The 26,479-nt window shown below is 48.4% G+C and overlaps 1 protein-coding gene and 1 long non-coding RNA gene across 3 annotated transcripts in view; one reads left to right on the forward strand and one right to left on the reverse strand.

The window, feature by feature from the left end:
* Nucleotides 1–1,357: 1,357 nt before the first annotated feature.
* SLC22A5 (solute carrier family 22 member 5) lies at nt 1,358–26,139 on the reverse strand. Of its 2 annotated transcripts, XM_074381661.1 has the most exons (11): nt 25,493–26,139; nt 18,990–19,064; nt 18,752–18,855; nt 13,026–13,180; nt 11,837–12,008; nt 10,236–10,362; nt 8,427–8,527; nt 6,483–6,697; nt 4,768–4,950; nt 3,606–3,741; nt 1,358–3,226 (listed from the first exon to the last, which is right to left on the reverse strand). In XM_074381661.1, exons 1-11 carry the CDS (start codon nt 25,883–25,885, stop codon nt 3,139–3,141), a joined length of 1,749 nt encoding a protein of 582 aa, XP_074237762.1. In that variant the 5' UTR covers nt 25,886–26,139; the 3' UTR covers nt 1,358–3,138. The 2 variants fall into 2 exon arrangements, with proteins under 2 accessions (XP_074237762.1, XP_039328902.1); XM_039472968.2 differs by lacking the exon at nt 18,990–19,064.
* The window catches only part of LOC120365365 (uncharacterized), a 39,021-nt gene continuing 38,487 nt past the window's right edge, over nt 25,946–26,479 (forward strand). Inside the window, exon 1 of the long non-coding RNA XR_005580321.2 lies at nt 25,946–26,014. This is a non-coding gene — a long non-coding RNA (uncharacterized LOC120365365). The remainder of the gene's footprint in view (nt 26,015–26,479) is intronic.

Raw genomic sequence — 26,479 nt, forward strand, 5'->3', positions numbered from 1 at the left:
ATATTTCTGTGGGTATGCTGGCTTCTAGTTGTTACACATATTAACTGACAACCTCATCACTCACCAACTCTGTCCCTATGGCTATAGTTTGTGCATGCCTCTCTCCATGAGCAGAGGAGATCCTTGGTCTGATAACACTGTCAGTCTTCCCAAAGTCATGGCTCTAAAGGAAACAAGCCACACACGAATCTAACAGGCTAACAGGCGTAGACAGGATTTGTATTTCCACATGCTTGGCTCAACTCTGGAAGTGACTTGGGCTATTGCCCCACCACACGAAGAGCTCTAAGCATTCAGGCAATTATGATTTTTGCCCTCAGAAGGCCACAAATGACTATAATCAGTGGCATTGAGAATAAGAGAGAAAATGCAGAAACTGTTCATTCCTGCTACAGGAGAATGGGCAGACAAAACTGCAATTCAGATTCTAGAGCCCCTGGGAAGTCCATTAATCAGTAACCCAGCACAAGAACATGTTTGAGGAGAATGGAGAGGCCAACAGTGTTCTAGAAGACGTGCTGTCTTCCTTCTCCCGAGTTTGATGCTGCTTGTTTTGTTATGCTGCATGCCCTTGAGTTTCTATCCAACACTTTAGCTTTTTACCCAGGTCCATCCACACCTTGTGGCCCAGGTCCCCTGTGCAAATTGTGTATAGATTTAGACACCTCTTGTGCACCACACTCAACCCCCAATCCTCTCAGCCCACCACTTACTCCAGCCACTGTTGCAGTGACCAGTTCTCATGGGCTCTGGCAACCCTCACTTTGGCCCTGCAATGTATCTTCTCTTGCTTTCTACCCATGGGACAGAACTTATTTGGGACTCATGCATGTGCAGCCTGGAAATATGGGGAGCTGATACCTATGGGCTGCTTTTGACAAATGGGTGCCAACAGAGAAATGCTTCCCCCTTTTATCCATGGTACAGATGGTATTGAGATGCATTTCATAAGCTTCCTCCAAAGTCCCTGCTGGATGGAGCACCCCTGCCCTTGTTGCTAGCCAACCTGAAAATGCATCCTTGTATTCAGCCCCCCTCTTCCCTGTTCTCCTCCTCCTGTCTTTTATTCCTACTCCCTGGAATCTTGTTCCCAAAAGCATAAACTGCTTAACTGCACAGAAGCACTGGTCTCAGGCTCTGCTTTCAAGGGAACCCGTGCTACAACATTTGTGCAAGAAGACTGGCTCAGTCCATAGTCAGTAATTACGTAAAGAATTCTTGTGCACAAGAATAAAATCTTAGCCTTAGAGATTAATTCCAACCGTTGCTAGAATTAGCCCAAGCTGATACAGAGAAAAGGCAGGTGACTGTGGCACAGGCTCACTAAATTCTGGAAATAAAGATTCTAGGCAGTTGCTGTTATTTAAAAAATCATTTTACTTATTAAAACTTTATTTCCCAAGGCACTTCACAGCTTTCACAAAAAACGTGTTTGTTCTTTTTTAACCAGGTAGAGCATATGCTTTAGGAGTACCATGGTAACATGATCAGCCAAGAGAAGACAATTACACTGAACACAAAATATCTCCCGATAATGTTATAGGACTAAAGTGAGCTAATCTGAAAGACTGTGAACACAATTTAAATTTCTTTTTTGTAATTTCTTCCTATGATTAAGTATCAAAAAAGGAACACACACAATGACACTGTTTTTGGCACTTAGAGAAGTGCTAGAGGCTAGGGCTGGTAAGACCTGGCACCAGTGGCAGCTGCAGACAATTGCCAGAGTGATTCCGGGTTTAAAAAAAACAAAAGATGAGCCGGGTGTGGTGGCTCATGCCTGTAATCCTAGCACTTTGGGAGGCTGAGGTGGGTGGATCACCTGAGGTCAGGAGTTCAAGACCAGCCTGGCCATGATGGTGAAACCCCATCTTTAAAAAAAAAAAAAAAAAAAAAAAAAAGACATGACCAGGCACAGAGGCTCATGCCTGTAATCCTAGCACTTTGAGAGGCTGAGGCAGGCGGATCTGAAGATAAGATTAGAGACCAGCCTGGCCGATGTAGTGAAACCCCTTCTCTACTAAAAATACAGAAAAAAAAAAATAGCTGGGCATGGTTCTGGGCGCTTATAGTCCCAGCTACTTGGGAGGCTGAGGCAGAAAAATCGCTTGAACCCAGGAAGCGAAGGTCGCAGTGAGCCGGCCCCTACTGAGGCCAAGATTGAGAGCCTCTGCACTCCAGTGTGGGCAACAGAGTGAGATTCCATCTCAAAACAAAACAAAAACACAAATCAGGAGGCTAAGGAACTAGCCTTTCCCAAGTGTATTCTGAAGGGCAAATAAGGAGAAAATCACATAACAACAAACAACAAAACAAAACCAACATTACAGATTTGAGAGATAAGACAAGGTTGCTTGTCTCTCTCACGGATAAACTTCCTTTAAACCATACATAAGACTCTATAGTAGCAAGGTTTCCACAGCAGTGGAAAACAAGAATAGTAGATTCGATGGTGTATTTCTTATGGGCCTAGACAAGCCCAGTGCTTTGATCAGATGTAGACAAGTCTACTTAGTCATTATGCTGAGTGTTCTAAGAGCGTGCACATAGGCGCACTTGCCAGTGATCCGCATCTGCTCATTCTGCTCCATCTTCGTTACCTTTCGCTTTCCCTAGCCTTGCGCTCTCCTGCCCTGGGGAAGCAATGATCCAGTTAATGTCCTCTGTAACTGAGAAAAGGTAAGAAATCAAACTCCTCATGCAATTATTTCCTTTCCCTCTAAAGTTCACCATTAGAGGGACTAGGGAAGGGGTGGGGGGACTTAGACCTCTAGCCTTATTAAGGGCCTTTTCAGGTAGTCGAAATTAAAATATAAATTTAGTGTAAGCTTCTCATATTCCTCCAGTTCTCACTGGTGCTAGTGAATAATTAGCTTCTTATAAAGTGGAGTCCATCATTGTAATAGTTAGGACTTATATGAAGTTATCTGTAGGTAGCCGCAGTGTCCCTAGAGGAAGGTGGTGCTCTAGGACCATACGTAGCCTTTGAGTGGTGACCATCCATGAGCAAGTCAGACACAGGTCAAGAGGATAAACAGTAAAAGGCCTTTGTCACTGAAGGTCTCAGACTCTGCACAAGCTGGCCATTTCTGGCAAGACGATTTTTCCTCTTCAGTTTTTCCCTTACTGGAAGGTGTGTTAGAGGGCCGTGCTTTTAAGAATTGTGGGCCTTTCTTCACCATCTTTTAACATCCTTGTGTGACTTGGAGTTTGTCTGTGTTTCATTCTATAAAAACAAGCAAAAAAATGTTAGTAAAATTTTTTTTTTTAATTTTAAAAAGATGCCTCCTAGTCTCCAAACAAACTGAGGATATCTTCCCTGGGAAAGAGAATCATGAAGCAGATTCTGAAAGGTTTCTTCTAGCCTCTGCACTATCCAGCATGGCTACTGCCATGGAGATGTGTATAGTGACATGTCCACACAGGAACAGACCAGAGAGGACAGGCTATAAGTAAGCACCTTGCCATGTACAACCCTCTGATGGCTAAACTAGTCCATGGTGTCTGTGAGAGGGAATTTGTGAGTGACTCTCATGTGGGGGATTCCTGAGACCTCGCCAGGCCTAGACCCAGAGCATCAACACTGAGGGAGGAGGTCTTCTTACCCTTTGACCCTTAGCATCTGGTCAATGGTATCTGGGAGTGGGGTACCGAAGCTCTCTGGGAGAAACAAGGTGAGGATGGCTGTCAGGATGGTCAGACTTCCCATGAGAATGTAGGGCAGGAAGCGGTCGTAGACACCTATGGCAAAGCAGACAGCGCAGGCCCAGGGCTTTGTTAGACTTGGTCTCTCTCTACCCTTTTATGCTCTCAGGACTCTGTAAGGGGGATCACCTTCCTTCTTGTTCTCGCATCTCTCACGGTCTGAGCTGCCAGATTAGAATCTGGCACCTAGACAGGTTTCAGAACCCAGAGCTGGCACGGGCACGCCCAGAGCCCCGTGGTGTTCCACCATGCAAGGGAGGAGTAGAGAGGGGTGGTTGCAGGAGAAAAGCTGGGCCATGCTAATTATTCTTATTTCCCAAGGTTGGGTTTCCAAGGAACTGGAGGTACTTGTCCAGGGATGGAAATAACTCCTCCACCTCTGCAGATGTGTTCCAGCCCATGTGATCTGCCTTCAGGCTAGGCAGGGTACTCTTGGTTTGAGATCTACATAACATGTTCACAAAGCACTCTGGGTACTCTCAGGGGTGTGCCACCTCCCTAAAGAGGTACTGGCTAGGGGTGTGCAGGGAAACTGCAGGTGTTATGAGGACGTAATTCTGAGAAGAGAAAACTGGAGCCCTGCTACATAAAATGGCATGGGGTGAATCTTCCCACAACATGAAATCGCTCTATGGTGCTCCAGGTTATGATAATTTTCAGTTCATCAGACCTCTTACATGGACATCTTTTCCTTCATCTTACTTTTAAACTCTGATTCCAAGACATTTCTCCAACTAAGTATACCGGCTTGCTAAACCACTCTGTAGGTTCTTAGGATAAAGGAATTGTAGTCTCCGATGGAAGGCCTGGGACAGCTAAAACAGAAACAAACCCTCTCATTTTCTCATCAATTTCTAGGTAGTCTATAGATTGTTCTCCATATGAAAGTCAGGGCCAGTACACTGGGATAAGAACCCTCCCCGGCTAAAGATCCAGTACTGGATGGAGCCCATGTGCTGTATGAGCTTGTTTTCCTGTTAACAAGCTACCTCCAGCTTATATTCAAGCCAATTAGTACTTCCATCCCATTGCTTTAGTGTGCCCTAGGCCCATGGGACTTACCAAGGTAAACAAAGTAGGGAGACAGGATGCTGCCCAGGCGGGATGCTGTGGAGCTGACTCCCACACCCATGTTTCTCACCACTGTGGGATACAGCTCGGCTGTGTACACATAGACCATGGAAAAGGCAGCCGTGATTCCAAACTTGCCCACCATCACCAGGGCTGTAGTCAAATAATACAAGTCTGGAGAGGCAAAGGAAAGAGGGTAAGAGTTGGCACCAACCCATAGGATGCAGCTATTGAGAGCAAAACAAACATACTTTCCCCCTGAAGTTTTGGGGGAGTCATTTTTTATCACTTCCTATTGTGGGGAAAGGGGCTGTAGCCAAGACTTCCCTCCAAGTTGATTGCTGAAAGGAGGCTGGGGACCTGCAGCTGTGTGAGGACATGCACTTTCCTCAGCCTGGAGACTGCCAGAGTAAGCTCCTCAGTAGCCCAATCAACCTGCTTCCCAGTCCAGAAGTCATTAAAGACTTGTCTGTCACGGGTCAGCTGTCACCCCAGAACCTCACACTGCAGACACTGTGGAATTAACTCATGATGTTCAGATGAACAGAACATTCAGTTCTAACTCATTTCATGCTTTCTTCCCACCCAGACATCAAAAAATTCATAGGCCATCAGAACCTTGAGTTGATCTTCTAATCTCTCTGTGCTGTGCTGATAGGAGAGCTATGCGTGACCTGAAGGTCGCTCTGAGCTCAGCTGTGAGCCTCTACATGGGTTCTGGGCTTCTCCTGCCACATCCCATGGGGAGCTGTTCCCATGTAGTGTTCCCAGTCTGGTGGGCCAAAAAGCAACCACCAGAGACTGCCAAATCTACAGGTGCACTGAAGACTCTGGGCACAGTGATGGAGAGGGAGAGATGAGGGCCCATGAGCTGTTCTATTGATTACTGGAAAGGGCTACCTCCCACCTATCTGTGGGATACCAAGATAGTTTCAGAAATAAAATCCTGCTAAGGGCCTGTGAGGCCTCTCAGTGGCCTGGCCCCTCCCCTTCCTCCTTCTCAAACATGCCAGGCTCATCCCCTGCTCAGGGTCACTGCCTTTGCCGTTTCTTCTTCCTAAAATGTCCTCCTAGACTTTTTCAGGGCTTTCTGATACTTTATGCACATTTCTGCTGAACTGCCCCCTGTTCAGGGACACTATCTGTGACTATGTAAACTAACTCGTCATTTTTCTTCATTTGTATTCCTAGAAGGTAACACAATCTGAACTATATTAAACATTTTATTTACTTGTTCGTTGTCTGTCTTATCTAACTAAGATAAACGCTCCATAAGGGCCTAGGGTTCTGCCTGGCTGATTTTCTTGTGTATCATTATCACTGAGCACAGTACCCAATCCATGGTAGAATGCCTTAGCAATTTATCAGATAAATAAAGAAGACAGGGCCAGGAAAAAAAGTAACGGAATGGCTCTTTCTTCTCCCTTTTTCTGGAGTGGAAAACAACACAAGCACATTAACTTGGGTACAGAATAAAATTAACCAACAGCCCCAATGGGCTGCCTTTTCTCACTCCCTCAAAGCCTAGGCCATAAGTGTTCTGGCCTCAGAAGGTACTTTCTATTGATTTTTAAGCCAAGAATGTATATATGTAGGTGAGCTGTGATGGGCTTGATTTTATTATCTTTATTAATTGAGAAAGACAGCTTGGTAGAGAGTAAGAGACTCAATGAAGACCCCAAACCACAGATGCACCTGGTCCCTACCTGGGGGCACCAGCTGCACGAAGAGAAGGACACTGCCACCCAGGAAGAGGGCAGTGGCCATGGAATAGCGCCGGGGCAAATACCGCAGCAGCAGCCAGGCCAACACGTATGCTGGGACTTCAACCGTTGCTGAAAGGAAGCAGTTCACATAGATGTCCCCATGCAAGTTAGGAGTATCAAGGGAAAGCCCGAAATAGCCCACTGATATGGTCATCCTGAAACAGAGTGCAGAAGAAAGCTGGAAAAGCAGTACCACATCTCTCCCAACCTGTACAACTTTTACAATGTGATTATTTCAGTAAATTCCAAACCATCTTTAAGTAGAGACGAGTAAGGCAGCAGTCACTGTAACCCTGCATCTTACTTCCTAGAACAAAAGATAACTTCCCCCAGTCCAAGTGGTACAGTGTAAACTGCGCCAGAGTACTCTCAGAGCCTTCCATATAGACAGTGTCCCCAGCAAAAAGCTTATATAATTCAGATAGATTTACTTCACTGTAAAGAAAAAGTCCAACCTGCCTTTCAGCTTTAAAAATCCTAAGCTGAACCTCCTCAAATCCAGCAACTGCAGAAGGAGCTAGAGAATGAGTCAGGAGGCAGACATCAAGTGAGATGTGATAGGATTGGGTGGATAAGATAAAAAAAAAAAAAAAAAAAAAAAAGGAACAACACATTAGATCAAACACTTGGAGAGAGACCCACACACACTACCTGTGGTGACCAGTCAGGAAGAGGCTGGTCAGAGGCAGCTGACACCAGCCCCACGGTGCTTGCAGAGCAGAGAGGTAGCTCCCAATGGAGGGGCCACATTGCCTCTCATCTGCATCCCCGCTGTGCCCTGGCCTGGGCAGTCCCAGTAGGCATTCTCTCTGTTGATGACCCACACTCTGGCAAACCAGACCTTTATGGATTAGACTGTTTTTGACTCATCTGCAGGTGGAACACACAGCTGGTACAATAAAAAGAGTATGTGCATGAGTCCCCGGGAAATCCAGAGCAGGGAGGAGAGCCTGGGTGAACACAAAGTGGGTGACTCATCGCAGGCTGGCATGTCTGTGCTGCAGGCCAAATGCTGCTCCCGTCTTGAGGCCAACTCAGGGAAAGGTGAACTGCCCAGAGGGATCTGGGCCATTCCTTGGAAGTGGGTGACTCATAGCACCCCCTCATTAGGCACAGTGGCCAACTGCCTCAAAGCTGGATGAGACTAGTAATAAGGACTCTGAGATGAAGTCTGCCCTCCTCTCCCATCTTCTCACAGCTCACCCAGCAGGGTCCAGAAATCACCTAGAATCCCAGGGTTCGGCTGCTGAGCAAAAGGTAGCCAGGCACACTTGGACATGTTCCCTCTCCCTGGTAATTCACAAATCCCTTTCTGACACACTTCGTGAAATGCCTTGTTAGTGGAAGCCTGGTGAGGACATCTAGGCCATGGCCCTGACTCCAGGGCTGTCTGTGGACATCCCAGGAGGAGCACATCCCACTTCCACATTTCCAGAAAGTAATTAGCAGCCTCTGCAGCCTACAGGACATGGTGTCTTCACTCAGATCCTTCTTTTCCCCCCCCCTAGATTGCTCAGCAGGATCAGATCCCTCTTAAAAGCCCTACCTGGCCTCCTCAGCCACTGTCTGTGACTGGGTAGGAGACAGGAACTAAATGACCCAAAGGGGGCAAAGATTCATCTTAAGATCTGGAGAGATTCCCCACCAAAGAGTTCGTATTTCCCAAAAGAGCCTCCACAATTGTTTTCATTTTCTTTTTCTGAGGTTCCATCCCATTAAGAATTGTGACATGCCCATTTCTTCAGGTAACACGAGACATATCCTTTTCACTCTCTGATGACATAGGCTTTAAGTTTTCATCCGAGGCATGTCTGTAAACAAGAGGCCCAATGGCCACCTCAAGAAACTTTGTCTGGAAGCCTCAGGCAGGTCTCTTTTACATACCACAGAATTATAGACATGATGGTGACCATCCGGATATTCCGGGTTCGAAGCAGATCCAGAATGTTGTGGGACTGCTGCTTCTTGGAACTTAGGTCTTGTAACTGCAGGAACAATATGATAAGGGTATGGGAAGAAGAGATGGTCAGAGACTTAGAGCACACAATAACATACTTGAATCCCTGGCGTCTTGGCTGTCTGCATCTCAGAGTTGGGGAGTATTGTGTTTCTTTCTTAAAAAGAACTATAAGTATACTGACTGTGTTTTAGGTTGTGAAAGCTTCCCCAGGCCTTGTCAGTAACAAATCAGAGTGAATTAAAATGAGGAAAAGTAGATGACCAGTCCCTCAAGGGTGCAGGAAGACAGGAGCCCAGGCTGACAGCTTCCTCACTGCACCCCCACATCCTCCTGTTGTGGCCATTTTCCAAGGAGACCTCTAAGTATTCCTCCCCAAGTCTGGCTCCCTGCCCTCTGGGTCAGAGAGAACCTGGCTATGTGGTTTACTGGTCTGATATCTTTTAAAAGTTAATGTGTTGAGTCCTTATACCATGTAGTTACTGGTCTGCTTCCAGGGAAAAAGAATTCAAATAGAAAAACAGGAAAATTGAACTGAGTTTCACCCAGAGTGACTTCCTACGAAATTCAGCACAGCCAAGGCCATTAATAAACTGCACGTCTAAACACACTGATGTTGCTTCTTAAGCAAACCCAGGTTTGGAGCTTGTTTTTCCAGAGTTAGAAGTTCAATAAAAGGTCAGCTTTGGCCTGAAAGGATCCCCTGAAATAGCCTCATTTCCTCAAAGATGCCAGTGGAGCTTATGTATTCACCCAGATTGACCCCTCACTTAAAAGCCTCCAAAGCCAATTAAAAGCCCTCTGCCACACTCCTCCCTGACGTTTGTGCATGGGACCCCTTTCTGGTGCATGCTGACAGTGGCTGCTGAGCCACCACTCACTGTGAAGTCCTCAGGGCTGACAGTGGCCATTGGCCTCCACTGACTGTAATAACTGTTCCCTCTTTCCCAAGCCCAACATGCCTGGCTCTCACACTTCAGCATGACTGTTTGTGGCTCTTACCACAGCCAAGTCCTTGTCTTCTAGTCAGACCACAGACACATTCCAGAACCACACCAGGCAGCATTTACAGCTTCTACCCTTTCCTCATAGTCACGAGACCGAGGAAAACTGCCTGCTGCAGAGAGGGTAGGAGAGGGAACGGGAAGGAAAAGCAAGAACCAGGAACCAGGCAGAGCCAAGAAATGACTCATGGTGTGTGAGAACAGGGTTGCAGGGAGGGTGGGGTAGGGGGAAGAGGTAGACATCAAAAAGGACCTGACTCCAAGATGATATGCAACAATTAACCATTGGAAAGAGACTAAACTCTTTTTTTCTTTTTAATGAGTAATTGCTAATACTCAAGAGATGAAACACTTCTAACCCCAAATCTATTTCTGCTTTATATTTTACACTCAGGGTTATCTTTGTAAGATGACAAGGCATCTTAGGCAATAAGAAACAATGATTTCCCGAATGATTTCCCCTTTATGAAAGTCCTATTACTCAAAAAGAATGTTCATTATTAAAAGTAATGGTTAAAAATATATGATTGCTTAGAAAGGAAGTAAAGAATGAAAATATGAAATCCACGGGAAGGTGAAGAGTGAGGCAGCTGTAACCTATTCCTCAGCTTCTGAGTGTTAACAGGACCCGCCTGGGGGGCAGCTGGGGCTCGGGCAGAGAGAGGGCTGGGTGCTGCTGCCCCCAAATCACGGTCACTCTGTCCTTCCCACCCACCCCCACGTGGTGCTTACCTCACTTGGGTCAAAGATGGTGGAGGGGACAACAATCCCATTGGCTTTGGCAGCCTTGCGGATGATCACCTCTGCCTCTTCAAATCGTCCCTGAGAGATGAGCCATCGGGGGGACTCAGGAATGAACCTGGCAGTACAAGATGTGATCTCAGTGAGGCCTCCCTGTTAACAGCGGACCCACAGACCAGGCAGAGCACAGCGGAGGTGGGAATGAGATTGCAGAACCAAAGCTTGTGGAATGTTTGGTGTTCACAAGCCAGAAGCACAGAGCTGGGCCACAGGCAGCAATAACCTGGGGTCAGTGAGCTTTTGTGAACACCGCACTGCACAAAAACGGGAGAGCCCTACACCCGCTGACAGGATCCCTAAGCTGGCTGGACACCTCCATTTCTGAAGAGCAGTGGTGCCACCTGCTGGGCTAAGGATATGATTGCAAGATGGGTTCCAGAAGCCTGGTTTCTGGGTCTATCTCAGGCCTGCCCAGGCCCTGCTAACCTGTCCTTCCTGTCCCCAGCACCAACAGAAGCTTCTGCACTTGCCTCTTAGCATCTCTTCTCCTCACCTTACCCCTGGTTTATCCAGCAGATTTATCAGATACTCTATCTAACAGCATGTTTGGCCAGGTGCAGTGGTTCACTCCCAGCACTTTAGGAGGCAGGCACGTGGATCATTTGAGGCTAGGAGTTCCAGACCAGCCTGGCCAACATGGTGAAACCCTGTCTCTACAAAAAAATACAAAACAATTACCCAGGTCTGGTGGCAGGCAACTGTAGTCTCAGCTACTCAGGAGGCTGAGACACGAGAATTGCTTGAACTGGGGAGGCAGAGGTTGCAGTAAGTGGAAATCACACCACTGTACCCTAGCCTGAGCAACAGAGACTTTGTCTCAAAAAAAAAAAAAAAAGAAGAAAAAAAAAAAAATAGCAAGTTTATTAAGGCACTTGAGTGCTCTATGGATATTGTTTTCTATCTTTCTATGTAGCTGCCCCCACCCCCTGCAATCCCACGAGCAAGCCTGTGATGTGTGGCTTGCTCCCCAACTATGCCCTGAAATGCTCTCTGCTCCACGTGGGCTGGTGATCTCACCTTCTCCACCTGCAAGGGGTGATTCACATCTTAGCTCCTCTGCTGTGTTCCCCTCTTGGTCTGGAATGGCCTCTTCTCTGCCTGTTCAACTCCTCTCCCTTGGAGGTGCAGAAAGAGCCTGGCTTCCTCCATGTGGCCACCCTGAGGACCCTTGCTTTTGGTGCCAGTGCCTGTGGCCTGAGGCTTCAGCAGCACACAGACAGAACTAGGGCCTACACCATCCTGCCCTGAGGCTTGGGAACTTCCTGCAGGTCTTCTTACAGTTACTGCTTCTTCTCCCTACACATAGGGCAACCCAGCACAGGGCTGAGATCAAGTCTGTTGCTGTCATGGGATTCTGTTTTGCTTTGGCTCTTTTGAGTGTGGGGAAAACATTCTGAAATAACTTGTGAATAATCTATGCTTCCTGTTTCTGGGAGACCAAATAGAGATTCATGGGTTGCTGCTGCCCTCTAGTGAAGGCCAGACAGAAGTCATCCTGCTGGTGGACACAAAGGGCACAAGGTCACACTCACCACCAGAGTGCCACACACAGCACCCCTGGCACTGTCAGCGCCAGCAGCAGCATCCGCCAGTCTCGGATGAAGTAAGCAAACAGTGGCAGCACCATGTAGCCAAATGCATAAAATATGCACACTCCTAACGTAGAGAATATTATACGAACTGACTTGCCAAGAATTTCTGTCCCTGTTCAAAACAAGGGAGGTCGAGTTAGCAGTTTAATTTGGTTACTTCCGTATTAATCTTTTATGGTACCATTGTGAATACACAGACAAGAAAACAGCCAGAACTGTCTCCAAGTTCGTGGCACTAGGGAGGCAATGGCGTTCTGAACCCCTCCTGTCTGACCGTCTCCTGGGGCTGCATCCCTGTGGCCTCTCAGGCCCCCTAGCAACAGTTCCCTCATGAAAATTTCACCATGTTCTGAAGCCACATGCTAAAGATGCCATGGTAGGCCCCCTTTAATACTCACATGAGGAAGAATTCATTAAAGGTGAAGTCATTACTAAGTCAGCACATGCTGACTTAAGATTCAATACTCTACTAAGAGTGTGAAAAGAAAAAACAATCCATTCAACAATACAACCCAAGGAACTTAGAGGCCTTATCAACTAGAGTCAGGTTCCTCCAAACGCAGGCCAGCCTGGCAGCTTCTCGGTGACAACAGGCTGGCACATCTGAGACAAAGCCCTGCAGTGTGCACTCTGAATTAAAACACTGAAGGTGACGAAAGCCCACTCCTATCAATTTACTCTCTTTGTAGATATCACCAGCCACAGTGCTCTGCAGGCAAGGGGTTCTCTACCTTGGTGAGCCTGCCAGTCACGACCCCTCCTCTTCCCACCATGCCGCCCGCTTTCCCAGGCTGCCTCAGCCCTGGGCAGTGGCAGGCCCTTTTTGTAAATGGATGAGCTCTGGCGAGTCCTAGTAAATTGGCCATCAAGTACTAAGACCAAGGAGCCACAGAGGCCAGAAAAGAACAGGAAATCAGAAGTCAGGTTATTGTGCTGCTTGGGACCCCAGGCTGGTCACTTGTATGGCTCAATTTCCCTGCCCGTTAGTAGGGTTCACCAGGAAGCTCTGGCTGGTTCTTTTAGAAACCCAATCCACTTGAAGGACATCACAGCTGTCTCCAGAAAGGTGGGTGGTGGGATGATTGTGAAATACAGGATCAAGTACTCAACTCCAACCTGATGGCCATACCCAGGACAAATGCTGCCACGTAGTTGGAGATCTGGCCCATGCCTACAAAGACAAACAGCACAACAAACATCTCAAAGTTCTTCGAGAAGAGCTGCAGGAAGCTGAAGCCTGTCTGCATGCCCATGGTCACAAACAGCACATTCTTCCGGCCAAACCTGGGAAGAAAAGGAGAGTGACAAAGAACCAGCTGGAAAGGGGCAGCAGCAATGGGCTCCACCAAGTGGGGCTTTCCCAAGATCCATCCATGGAGCGGGTGTGGACAGTGTTGCCAGGATACTGGCTGCCAGGGACAGTCTCGGTCTCAGTGCCCATGCTGTTCCTCCCCCTCCCCACTCCCCAGGACAAATGTACAGCCTGGGTACCAGGATTGCCCAAAAGCAATTATGATAATGATTGCAAGAGACTGAAACACATCAATTATTTAATCCATACATTCAAAATAATTTTTTTTTTTTTGAGACGGAGTTTCGCGCTTGTTACCCAGGCTGGAGTGCAATGGTGCGATCTCGGCTCAGCACAACCTCCGCCTCCTGGGTTCAGGCAATTCTCCTGCCTCAGCCTCCTGAGTAGCTGGGATTACAGGCACGTGCCACCACGCCCAGCTAATTTTTTGTATTTTTAGTAGAGACGGGGTTTCACCATGTTGACCAGGATGGTCTCGATCTTTTGACCTCGTGATCCACCTGCCTCAGCCTCCCAAAGTGCTGGGATTACAGGCTTGAGCCACTGCACCCAGTAATAATTTTTTTAAAAAAAGAATCTGCCAACTTTGGAGAATGACAAACAATTCATTATAAATAAAAACTGGCAAAGAGGAGAAAGAAGCATTTGTCCTGATTTTCCTTCATAAACTATGTGAACAGTAACCAACAATAGATAAGAGGTAGTAACATCTATAAAAGTATTCTAACTTTAAATATATGTAATAAAATGAGAATAATCCCATTTATAGCCCCCAGTGGATTAATAGATCTATGCATTACATAGTAATGACTGTTACCATAGAGACAGTCAGGCATTGCATGTTTCCTATGGTCTTGCAAAAAGGACTGAACCTGAATCAGATCAAGTCTCTGGATCCAACTGCCAATTTTCAGGAAATGCAGAGCACAGAGGAATGTGCTGAACTGCATCATAAGTGTGCAATCAGCAAAATCCACACTGGAAAATTCCATAGGTGGAACAGCTCAGGTTCTTATTTCATAGCTAATCAGTAAGGCATAGAAAGGGACAGAAGGAGAATCTATAGATTAAGTAGGATAAAAGACATCAAATATGTTAAGTGAGCAACACTAAACTTGTGTCAAGGATGCATATTTTGATGATAAAACCGAAAAACTTGGCCGGGCGCGGTGGCTCAAGCCTGTAATCCCAGCACTTAGGGAGGCTGAGGCGGGTGGATCACGAGGTCAAGAGATCGAGACCATCCTGGTCAATATGGTGAAACCCCGTTTCTACTAAAAATACAAGAAAAGTAGCTGGGCATGGTGGCACATGCCTGTAATCCGAGCTACTCAGGAGGCTGAGGCAGGAGAATTGCCTGAACCCAGGAGGTGGAGGTTGCGGTGAGCCGAGATCCCGCCATTGCACTCCAGCCTGGGTAACAAGAGCAAAACTCCGTCTCAAAAAAAAAAAAAAACTGAAAAACTCACAAGGAAGTGATTATTACAGGGGTTAGGCTAGCGGTTACTTACTAGGGAGAGAAGGGATGCTGTAGTTGGGATTAGGCACACGGACAGGGCTTCTTAATGGGCAGCAAAGTTCTGCTTGACTTGGTGGTGGTTATAAGGTTATTTCTCTGAAATAATTCACTGGGCTACACATTTTTTTCTGTGTGGTTTTCTGTACCTGTGCTCATTTTTAATTTTTTTTTTAAGTTGTATTTATTTTGGTTTGTTTTAAAGAGTGCCACAAACAGGAGGAAAAAGTCAAGCTACTGGGAAGCAGTCAGTGGATTCAGCTTGAGTCTGGCCAGTATTGGCTGATATCCACTTTCATTCAACGTTTACTGAGCATCTATTATACAGGGCACTTTGCATATCAATAAATAAAAAAGACACTGTTTCTGCCCTTAAGGAGCTTCATAGTATAAGTGGTAAAACACATGTTAATCATATTTTAATCTAACAACACCCTACTGAATATACAATTACACACTGTGTCAAGTGCACCGAAGGATTGGCATGCAGGTCCATGAGAGGCACAAGGAAGGAAGCCACCCTGGACTGGGGTAAAGATTGGGGAACTGGACATTCAGAGAGGGACACTGAGATGGGAAAAAGTAGTTGACAATGAGGGATTTAAGGTGTAGGGACCAAGCTCTCAATGATATTCACAGTATAGTGGGGAAGACCAACATTAATCCTATAATAACACTTTTCCCCCCAATTTTTGGTAGATGTTATACAGAAAAGTCACAAGGAACTAGGGATCCTGAAAAGAAGGCCACAGTGGGTGGGTGGGGAATGCTTCAGACTCTGACAACACCACACCCCCCTGTGGCTGGAGAGGGTATGGTGAACATGAGGAGCCAGTGTGGTTGGCATCAGTCATGAAATACAAGACTATAGCGGTGGCTAGGCGGCAAACTGCACAAGGTCTTGCAGCTATGTGGAAGAGTTTGGTGTTTTCCTCAATGTAAGAGGCTTTTTCTGTTGTTTTTCCCATCACTTGTGGTGCTACTGGCGTCTAATAAGTAGAGTCCAGATATGTTGTTAAATATTCTTTTTTTTTTTTTTTTTTTTTTTTGAGACAAAGTTTTGCTCTTGTTGCCCAGGCTGGAGTGCAATGGCGCGATCTCGGCTCACCGCAATCTCCGCCTCCTGGGTTCAGGCAATTCTCCTGCCTCAGCCTCCTGAGTAGCTGGGATTATAGGCACGCACCATCATGCCCAGCTAATTTTTTGTATTTTTAGTAGAGACGGGGTTTCACCATGTTGACCACGATGGTCTCGATCTCTTGACCTCGTGATCCACCCGCCTCGGCCTCCCAAAGTGCTGGGATTACAGGCTTGAGCCACCACGCCTGGCCTTGTGAGCAGGTTCTTAAGCTGACCCATGACACAGCTGACCCAGAAAAATACACTGTGTTTCTACTCTGAACTTGGGGTATCTCCTTTTCACATCAAGGTCATTCCTCTGAGCCTCAGCTGCCACTTAGCACCGTGAGAAGGAGTCTCCCATGTCCACTTGGGAGGCCTCTGATCACATCACAATCCTCCCCTACCTCCCTGCTACCCTACGCTCTCCCCTCTCTCCAGGCAACCTCATCCCCATCTGAGGCTTTGCTGAGGGTTCTATATGCTGACAATTCCTCTGTATGTTTCTCCAGCCAAAATCTCTCATGCAGTACCATATTCATACAGTCAGCTGTACATACTACTTCACCACTTAGGGGTCTCATAGTCACCACAAATTTAGTACACACAAATTGAACTCAACATGTTCCAGAACATGGTTCTTTTCCAGTGTTCTCTGTCTTAGAGAAGTATATCTTAATTCATACAGTTAACCCAGGGCAGAAATCTTTTCTCCTCAATTCTCACATCCAGCCCATCGGCAAGTCCTGTTGATTTTACCTCTTACCACTTCTCTCCATTCCTACCACCCTCATGCTAGGCCATGCCACCATTATCTCTGGCATGAACTACCGTGGCAACCTTTTAGTTGGTCTCTCTACAATACCTTTTGCTTCCCTTCAATTCTTTCTCCACAAGGTTGTCAAAGCATCTTAAAAAAAAATAAAGTACAAATCTGATTGTCATACAATTGCTTTAAAAAATCTCAGTAGCCCCCTACTGCTCTGTGGCAGGAGCTCAGATTCCTAACTGTGATCCACTACGGTCTAGTCGCTCATCGGCTCGGGGCTCTGCCTGCCTCTCCCCTTCATCTCTACACCACTCTCCACACCTCTACCGCATGGATTTTGTTCTGCTCCCATGCCTCTTCTTGAGTACCGGCTTAGTACATGTTGTTCTCCCTGCCCGGATGTTCTTTTTCTCCCCTCTACCCCTCAGCGGACTACCTTCGACTCATCTTTCAACTCTCAGCTCATGCTTCACCTTCTCAGGGATGCCACCCCTGACCTCCTCTGTTAGACAATCCCATGGCACCCTGCACTTCTTCGTATCACTTACCACAGCCAAGGATAACAATGACTTCCTCACTTGGTTGTTTAATACATTCCACCCTGCTAGAAAGCAAGTTCTAGGACAGCAGAGACCTAGAACAATAGTCCATACAAAATAGAGGAGCAAGACTATCTGGGTCCAAGTCCTAACTTGGCCACTTGCCAGCTGTGAAACCCCGGGCAAGTTATTGAATCCCTCTGTTTCACTTTCTCCATCTGTAAGCTAGGAGTAATAAACAGGTTAAATTATCTGCCTTTTTTTTTTTTTAAAGATGGGGTTTCACCATATTGGTCAGGCTGGTCCTGAACTCCCGACCTCAGGTGATCCGCCCGCCTTGGCCTCCAAAGTGCTCGGATTGCAGGCGTGAGCCACCACGCCCGGCCAAATTATCTGTTTTTTAAAAAAATACCTGGCTGTACATGGTGTCTCATGCCGGTAATCCCAGCACTGTGGGAGGCGCCATGTGGCAAAGGACTTGCTAAAGGCTGCTACTCCCTTCACAGGCTTCTCTGTAGACCCTGATGCTCCAAGGAAGGAAGACACAACATAATGGACCCCTCTGAGAACTTCACGAAAGCTACGGACCTCCCTCCAAAAAAATGCTCACATGTAGTCTCTAACGTTGTGCATATAATTTCAAGGGGTTTGGGATTCTCTAAGCCATTAATGTTTAAAAGCTTTAGAATTACACAAATAACCTGCCTATGAGAAATGGGTGAAAACAGCATTCTCCTTCCTTGTCATCAAGTAAATGCCAAAGCCACGGGCCACTTAGGTAAGGGGCATCAGCCTGGTGGACACAAGAGTTCTGTTGGTCACACCACTGTGGCTGGTGAGATCTCCTCTCATTTTGCAGAGAGAATGCTGGTCTTCTTGGGACTACAGAGGTGGATACCGTGGTACTGCTGCAGATCTACAATACAGCACATGTGCATCTGTGCATGAAGTCAACTGCTCCCATGCTCAGGGACATGACAGAGTCACCGTCAGCCAGGGGAGGCAAGCCAGGCTAGTGTAGAAGTGAATCATGGCATATTAGCTAGCCAACCGGATCAGAGATACACTAGTCTTAGGTAGCTCAGGTTTCTTTACTTAGCAAGAATTATGGAGTTGGAGTTGTTGGCTCTTTTTACTAGGCATGGAGTCTATATCACAGACATAACTTCCTCTTATTTAAAATACAGGGCCCTGGTTGGACGTGGTGGCTGGGGTTACTCCTGTAACCCCAGCACTTTGGGAGGCCGAGGCGAACAGATCACAAGGTCAGGAGTTCAAGAACAGCCTGACGAACATGGTGAAACCCGACTCTACTAAAAATTCAAAAATTAACTGGGCTTGGTGGCAGGCCTGTAATCTCAGCTACCCAGGAGGCCGAGGCAGGAGAACTGCTTGAACCCACGAGGCAGAGGTTGCAGTAGCCGAGATTGCACCTCTGTACTCCAGCCTGGCAACAGAGCGAGACTCTGTCTCAGTAAATAAATAAATAAATAAATAGGCCCTGGGCTGAAAGAATGCTACCAACTGAAGCCAAGGGCCACACACACGCTTCTCACTCAGTGCTGAGGTCCCCTGCTTCTGCAGGAGACAGACACCTTACCTGTCTGACAGCTGCCCCGAAATGAAGGAGCCCAACAGCACACCCACGAAGAACAAGGAGATGGTGAGTGGGGCTTTCCAGTCGTCCTCACACACCAGGTTCCACTGCAAGATGAGCAAATGGGTGTATCACTCACTTCTTTTTAAAAAGTTTTAAAGCAGGCATCCTGGAAAACGAAGTCAGAACATCCTGCATCCCTGCATGTTCTGGGTGTAAACTCATTTACACAGGTGATGGCTCTCCTGGGCAGGAAGGCAGAAAGAAGCTTCCTCCCCATCCTGTTTTTCATAGCATTGTGGGCCCCACTGTCTTGCTTCCATTTTGAGGAGGAGAGACAAGCAGAAAGTAAGTGTTCTGTCCACATGCTCACCTGAAGAAGGCAAGGCCTCTTACTCTCACTCCTAAAAATCTGAGCAGAGCCCAGGGCTATGGAAAAGGCAGGGCACCCTTGCTCAGTGGGGTTCAAGGTCATTGGCATGAACAACACTGTAGTAGTTCTGGAAGTGGGGCTCTGGGGCACTATGGGCCAAAGCATCCTGTGAGGAACTAAGACTAGGGCACAGAGGGCACCATCTGGACCTGTTCCTCCAGCTCTGCTCAGGTTCCCACCCTGGGCCAGTGACCCCCAGGTCCTTCTTGTGATCTTTAGAGCTGGAATCCCTGATGCTGCACACCAACTATACTAGGCTCAATTATATCTGAAAGCTCTGAGCTGGGAGGTAAAAACTGGGTTTTAGCTCCCACTCTACTATCAACTCATCCAACCTCAGATAAGCATCACCCCATACTGTGCCTTGATTTCCCCATTGTAAAACAGGGATTGGGGTAAGGAACAGGCTGCACTGCTTGAGTTTCCAGCATCCAATGTGTGGTTCCATTTATAGTTACCAAGAACAGAAAAAGAGGTCTGCATGCAAGGGAGGGGGTACATGGGGAAGCAGCCAGATGCTTGAATCAGGCCATGCCTGCCTAACCAGGAGCCAAAAGCAGGAAGAAAGCCCAAACAGGAAGCTTGGTGGTTCACAGAAAAATGAAAAATGTTTTTCAGACAGTGAGATGGTGCTCAGTAGTAACCTTTGCAGACTCTTCGAATGAGCAGCCACCCTCCTGGGAACTCAGACCCTTGCCTGCCTGGCGCCAGGCTGCTGGCCTGCCCTCCACGGAGCTTGCTGGCTCCTCACCAACAACACAGGCAAGGGGACATGTGGCTCCCTAGAACAAAGCATCTCTTCCGGGCCAGTGACAGGGAAAAACAAGCCTGCTTCTCTGCCCTGCTGGGCAGTGTGTGTGCACAGCCCCCGGGCACTTCTCAGAGGGGCTGGCAGGCAACCCCCACAGCAGGCATGCTGCTAGCTCTCTGTTTGGAATAAGTGTGTACCTGGTTGGGCTGGGAGTGGGGTGGCAATCCCCAACCCAGGGAAGAATTGGAGTGTCCAATCCCCAATCAGGAGGCAGCCCAGACTAGCAGGAGTCGAGAACATGGGAGCACCACAGCCCAAGTGCCCAGGCTGCCGCAGCCTCCAACCTCCACAGCCTCAGAGGGGCCAGCACCCACAGGCCATCTCTCTGGTAGTGGGAAAGTGTCCCTGTAGTGGCCCCTATCCACACATAGGGGCATATGACATAGTTCCCTGGGACTAAATGTTCTGACCTGTGAATTGGCAGGAAGGGAAAAAAGATAGGGTGTGTTGCCCCTAAGGCAGAAGTTCTTCCTGAGATGTACCTAGCCTGAATGCATGAACAGACACACTGCTAAGCACCACATGTTACTGATTGCCATGTATTCCTACACACATTTTGTCCTGCCTCTTTCTGCAATTAATGATGAATCCTTGCCCCAGGGCTGTCAAAGCAAAGAGGAAAGGTATTTGCTATCACATCTTCTACAACTCCTGGCAGTGCCCTGTATAGAGGAGAGGCTCAGGAGCTCTTTGGTACATAGGTGAGTGAATGAATGGATAAATAAAAAGATATCAACCTTCAACATCTTAGCATACTTTGGTTCTTTTTTTTTTTTTTTTTTTTTTTTTTTTGAGCCGGAGTTTCTCTCTTGTTACCCAGGCTGGAGTGCAATGGCGCGATCTCGGCTCACCGCAATCTCCACCTCCTGGGTTCAGGCAATTCTCCTGCCTCAGCCTCCTGAGTAGCTGGGATTACAGGCACGCGCCACCATGCCCAGCTAATGTTTTGTATTTTTAGTAGAGACGGGGTTTCACCATGTTGACCAGGATGGTCTTGATCTCTTGACCTCGTGATCCACCTGCCTCGGCCTCCCAAAGTGCTGGGATTACAGGCTTGAGCCACCTCGCCGGGCCCATACTTTGGTTCTTGCTTGCCTGCCCAAACTCCAGATGAACCCTGAACTTCAATCTCCAGAATATATATATATATATTTTTTTTGTTGTCATTGTTGTTGTTTGTTTGTTTGTTTGTTTGTTTTTTGGTGACAGAGTCTTGCTCTGTTGTCCAGGCTGGAGTGCAGTGGCACAAGTTCAGCTCACTGCAACCTCCACCTCCCAGTTCAAGTGATTCTCATGCCTTGACTTCCCAAATTGCTGGGACTACCAGGTGTGTACCACCAGCCTGGCTAATTTTTGTGTTTTTAGTAGAGACGGGGTTTTGCTATGTTGACCAGGCTTGTCTTGAACTCCTGACCTCAGGTTATCCACCGACCTTGGCCTCCCAAAGCACTGAGATTAAGGCAAGCGCCACCATGTCCGGCCCCCCATTTTTTTTTTCTCCCTGACCCCCTGCTTTGTGTCAACTGTTAGTTTGTCAACTGTCAGAACTTTGACCCAGGATGACGGGTCTCAGCTAGCTAGAGGGGCTCAATCTGACCACTCACGGCCAGGTGTGTCTACTATGTTTGTGTATAGTGGGCCACGGGACCCTGCAAGTGGGTTCTCTGCCTTGCCATATAGCTGTAAAAGACTGGATGTCCCCTGAGTGAGAGAAATCAGCAAAGGTATAGCATGGGGCCCAAGCTCCAGGTCTCTTGAGTCTCTGCTGCCTAGAGTCAGCCCTGGCCCCAGCTCCCGGGTTGCTATAGCTTTTCCACCAGGCAGCTTTGGGGTTAACAGTGGAGTCTCTCCCATCTTCTAAGACTATCTCTGTAAGAGACAAGGCTGATAGAAAAGCTAGTCCAGGACAATAGGGAAGGAGTGGGAGTCCTACCCAGGACTGGGCTGAGGGCTTCTCAGAAGGAGATAGGTAGAGAGCAAGGCGATGCACAGCAGCTTGGAGGTTTCTTTTTCTTGTTTGAGACAGAATCTTGCTCTTGTCACCCAGACTGGAGTGCCATGGTGTGATCTTGGCTTATTGCAACCTCCGCCTCCTGGGTTTGAGCAATTCTCTTGCCTCAGCCTCCCAAGTAGCTGGGATTTCAGGCTTCCATCACTACACCCAGCTAATTTTTGTATTTTTAGTAGAGACAGGGTTTCACCATGTTGGCCAGGCTGGTCTTGCACTCCTGACCTTGCAATCCACCCACCTCAGCCTACCAAAGTGCTGGGATTACAGGTGTGAGCCACCACACCCAGTAGGAAGTTTCTAAAGAAAGCTTTCTGTCCACAGGCTGGACTGGGCTATGGTGAAACCAAAAAGCAAGCAGCCCAGGCAACCTCTGAAAACACCCAGGTTTGCAGCGGAGGGGCTCATGGCCAAGAAGCACTGCATGATGGGTTGGCTAATTCCCCAGTACCCCAGGAATGACAGGGGTCAGAGGAGAGGCCAGCCTAGAAGCATGTGGACCATCAAACTACTCCTGAAACATGGGAGCACCAACTCTTTCACCTCATAAATCATCTTTATTTATTATCATATGGAGTCTCACTCTGTTGCCCATGCTGGAGTGCAATGGTACAATGTTGGTTCACTGCAACCTCCGCCTCCTGTGTTCAAGTGATTCTCCTGCCTCAACCTCCTGAGTAGCTGGGACTACAGGTGCATGCCACCACGCCAGGCTAATTTTTTGTATTTTTAGTAGAGACAGGTCTTCACTGTATTAGCCAGGATGGTCTTGAACTCCTGACTTCAAGTGATCGGCCTTGGCTTCCCAAAGTGCTGGGATTATAGGCGTGAGCCACCACACCCTGCCAATATTTATTGATTTATTTATTATTGGCAGATTCCCTCTGCCAATCCCAACACCTCATTCCATATCCACATGGCGTCAAAGCCCCAGTCAGTGGGTAGAGAGAGCCAGATTTCCTTTAAAAAATGCCAGTCAATGCTTTTTGGCCACCCCCAAGTTTCCCTTCTAAGAACTGAACTGTCCGTTTTTCTTCTGTTGTCAAACTTTAGAGATGATTTCTTATTCCTTAACCCATTCAATAAAAATCTTCCTGAGAATCTCCCTCTGCATCCAGAATTGTGTCAGAAATTGAGGAAGATGCAAAGATCTAAATCCACCACAAAGTTTAGTGCTGCATGTATGTACTCTAACTTGAACAAAGAAAAAAAAAATCCAAACAGGACAGCTGAGGTTCCAGTCTTCAGTGGAAATACTATCACTCATAATTCAATACCAGTGTACTTACAAACACCTTTATGTATGATTTGGGGCAGAGGGCAGGCTTAGAGACATTTAGCAGGCACAGGACTAGATGCAGTGGTCAGCAGGCCAGGTTTGGGTTGAAAGACAACAGGCCATAGAAAAAGCCATTAGAATGTTGATGAAGCAACTTCCAGCAGTAGCTGTTCACCTAAGAACAAGCAGCTCTGAATTTAAAGTAAAGCATTCCAGGAGGCCAAAACAAAGATCTAAGTATTAATCTGACCTCCCTGCAAAGATTGACAACATATAAGTAGGTGAAAAGGCACGTAACTCCTTTGAAACTGCTAAGACAGCTAAGTAAATAGTCTAAATATTAAACAACAAAAGACTGACATTGGCAGCAAGGTAAGGTCAGCCCCCCGGCACAGCTGGCCTTTGGGAGCTCATCAATGCCACCACCACTCATTTCAACGTGGGATGGGGGCAGTAAAGCAGGAATAAATGACTAACTAGGCCCTCAAGGGTCAATGTAAAACCCCAAGAGATGCCATGAGCTTCTTCTCACTTTACTACCTCCCTCTACTTTAGGCAGCTCCAAGTAGAATTTGTAGAGATTCCTGTATCATGTTCCCCTCTGTGTCCTCTGCCTGTAACCCCAGGGACAGCCTCTGCTTTCACAGTACCTGCTGGCTTCTAAGAAGGTAACAGACCCAACCTGTGAGGCTAGGACCCAGGATTTATGGCAACTGAAGGTTCCAATTCTCTGTGGATTCATGGGCCTGAAAGCACAGTTGGCTACCTCCAGTGAGTGCTTCTTTTGTCAAGTCATGAAGCTTCTGATCACTGAGGCTATGTCACTAGCTAAGAAATCCCAGTGGGGCTCAGGTCACACTCTCACTAAATATATGTGGAGAAAGCAGGTCCAGGTGCTGGGGACATCAAATTTCCAAACATAGAAAAAACATGTGTGTACACACACAGAGTCTCCCAGGGTAGCTCTCAGACTCCCTTGAAGGGTGATGACGTCAAGAAGCAACACAGTTGCGACCTCCAGAGCCCCTTTAAGCCCTTCTGAGGCTCCAGGAGAGAAGCTCAACACCCACATCCAGCAGGGTGTGAAGCAGTGCCAAGGCCTGTAGCACTCTCCCTGTCTATGAACTCTCCCCTCTCTGTAAACTCTGCCCTCCTACTGGGTAGTTTTTGTTGATGCATCTAGATCTTCAGCTTACTATTCTGCTGAGCTGAACACCTTAGACTCACTAAGAGGCTTCCTCCTCCGGGAAGCCTTCTCTGACCTGTGAATTTCTCATCCACACATTCAGTGATCCTATCTATCAAGGAGAGCTCTTCACTGGCTGCTTATTCAATGCTGCTAAAACTTCAGGGAGCTAGAGTGCCAGTGTCTGAGAAAGACACAAAACACATCCATCATTAACATCATGTTCTTACATCCAGCTCCAACAACTGCTCCAACAGGTTCAGAGGGGACAGACAAAACCACCCAGAAGGAAAATCCAAGGGGCTGAGAAATGAGAAAGGTTCCCCGACTCCCTGTGACCTAAGATCGTATGCTTTAACTAAATCTGGCCAACAGTCTTGCCTCAGAATACCTTAGAAAACATTCCAGGTCAACAAGTCACCCTGAACAGATCTTCAGATGAATGGATCTTAAATGACAACTGACCATGGGACAAGGCAAACACAGGGCATAACCAGACTGTCATTTTGGGTTGTGGACGGTAGGGGAAGGAGTAACTAGAGGAAATAGGGAAGAGGCAGCTTTATACACATGCTTTATTTAACTTTAAAAGTTCAGAAAAGAGAAGTATTTCCTCTCTTCTAAAAAGAGGTGAAGAGACTAGAGGAAAAACGGGATAGCCCCTGGCCCAAGCCCTGGCTGTGCTCGTCACCACCCCTAACCCCAACTAGAGGAAGTCCTGGACACTCATGGCCATAGGGCATCTTCCACGGACCGCCAGGACCTTCCTGGTACCCTCTTCAAAGTGGCCATCAGGATGGGAGGCCAGGCTGACAACCTGTGCTGTGAGGAGCACACCCTGGCTGGAGGTCACCTCGCAAAGCGTTCCCAAGCCACCTGGCTGGAGGGTCTCCATCACTAGGGTGTTGACTGTGGGGGAGGGAGAGTGGCAGCGTCCAGCCGCATCTGGGAGAGAGGAGCTCGGGTTCAAGGGCCGGACGGTCCCCTCCGCGCCCCAGTCTCACACCAGGCGGGGGCCGGCACCCACCTCGGTCACGATGGTGGACAGGTAGACGTCCTGGCTGAACTCCCAGCCATCCAGGCAGCTCTCCTGCTCCAGCTGCCCCAGGTCCACGTCGCGCCCCGGCTCCAGCCCGAGCGCCGAGAAGTTGGCGATGGTGGCGAGCCGGTAGCGGCGGCAGCTGTGGGGCACCTCGCGGCCGTCCTGCAGCCGCAGCGGGACACTGTGGTTGCGCCAGGCGCTGCTCAGGTTCGCGGCGTCCGGCACTCGGCAGCGGTGCTCGGGGGTCCCTATCAGGAACACGGAGGACAGGCCGGTGAAGCCATTGGGGATGATGCTGGCGCTGAGCAGGAAGAAGATGAGGCGCTGGAAGGGCCCCCACTCGCCCAGGAAGGCGGTCACCTCGTCGTAGTCCCGCATGCCGCCCTCTGCGGCCCACAGCTCGCCGCCCGGGGTCGGGGACGCGGCGGGCTTTGCGCGTGCGCGCGGGGGCACACGCCGCCGACCGGGCGAGCCACGCAGCGAGCGACCCGAGACCGTCCGCCGAGGGTAGGCTTGTGAGCTGATACCGCCGCCGCGGTCCTGCCTTACGTGGGGCGCTCTGCCAGGCAGGGTTCCGGGCCTGGGCCGTCAGGGCCGCCCCGCCGCCAGGCAGTGTGGCTCCGGCGAGGGCGGAGCTGGGGCGGGACTAGAGGGCGCGGGGCGGGCCGGGTGCACTTGAGGTCCGGGCGGAGTCTGTCCCGGGGCCCTGGCGGCGGCCGGGCCTCCACCAGTCAAGCCAGTAAGAGGCGACCGAGGTAGCCCGGGCTCGGTTTAGGAAGGCAGCGAGACTCGCGGTGTTGAGGTGCGAGTCCGAACTCGTTCCTCCAGCGCGGGGCCGGGAGCGAGTGGGAGAGCGGCCGCGAGGCTCCAGTGTTGAAAACGCACCTCTCCTAGCTTTCTGAGAGGCCTACGCGGGGTGCGGGTGGGGGCGGGGAGAAAGTGACTGGCCTAGGGTCTCACAGATAGTTGCTG

This window comes from Saimiri boliviensis, chromosome 1 (assembly GCF_048565385.1).
Source record: "Saimiri boliviensis isolate mSaiBol1 chromosome 1, mSaiBol1.pri, whole genome shotgun sequence".
NCBI classification, from domain to species: domain Eukaryota; kingdom Metazoa; phylum Chordata; class Mammalia; order Primates; family Cebidae; genus Saimiri; species Saimiri boliviensis.

What these genes read in the sequence shown, in the direction of transcription:
- SLC22A5 (XM_074381661.1), bottom strand. Translation starts at nt 25,885, where the DNA reads ATGCGGGACTACGACGAGGTGACCGCCTTCCTGGGCGAGTGGGGGCCC. An exon ending in TGTCCACCATCGTGACCGAG is followed by an intron (nt 19,065 to 25,492) that starts GTGGGTGCCGGC and finishes TCAAAATGGAAG; the next exon opens with CAAGACAGTGGGGCCCACAA. An exon ending in CCATCTTTGACCCAAGTGAG is followed by an intron (nt 8,528 to 10,235) that starts GTAAGCACCACG and finishes TTGTTCCTGCAG; the next exon opens with TTACAAGACCTAAGTTCCAA.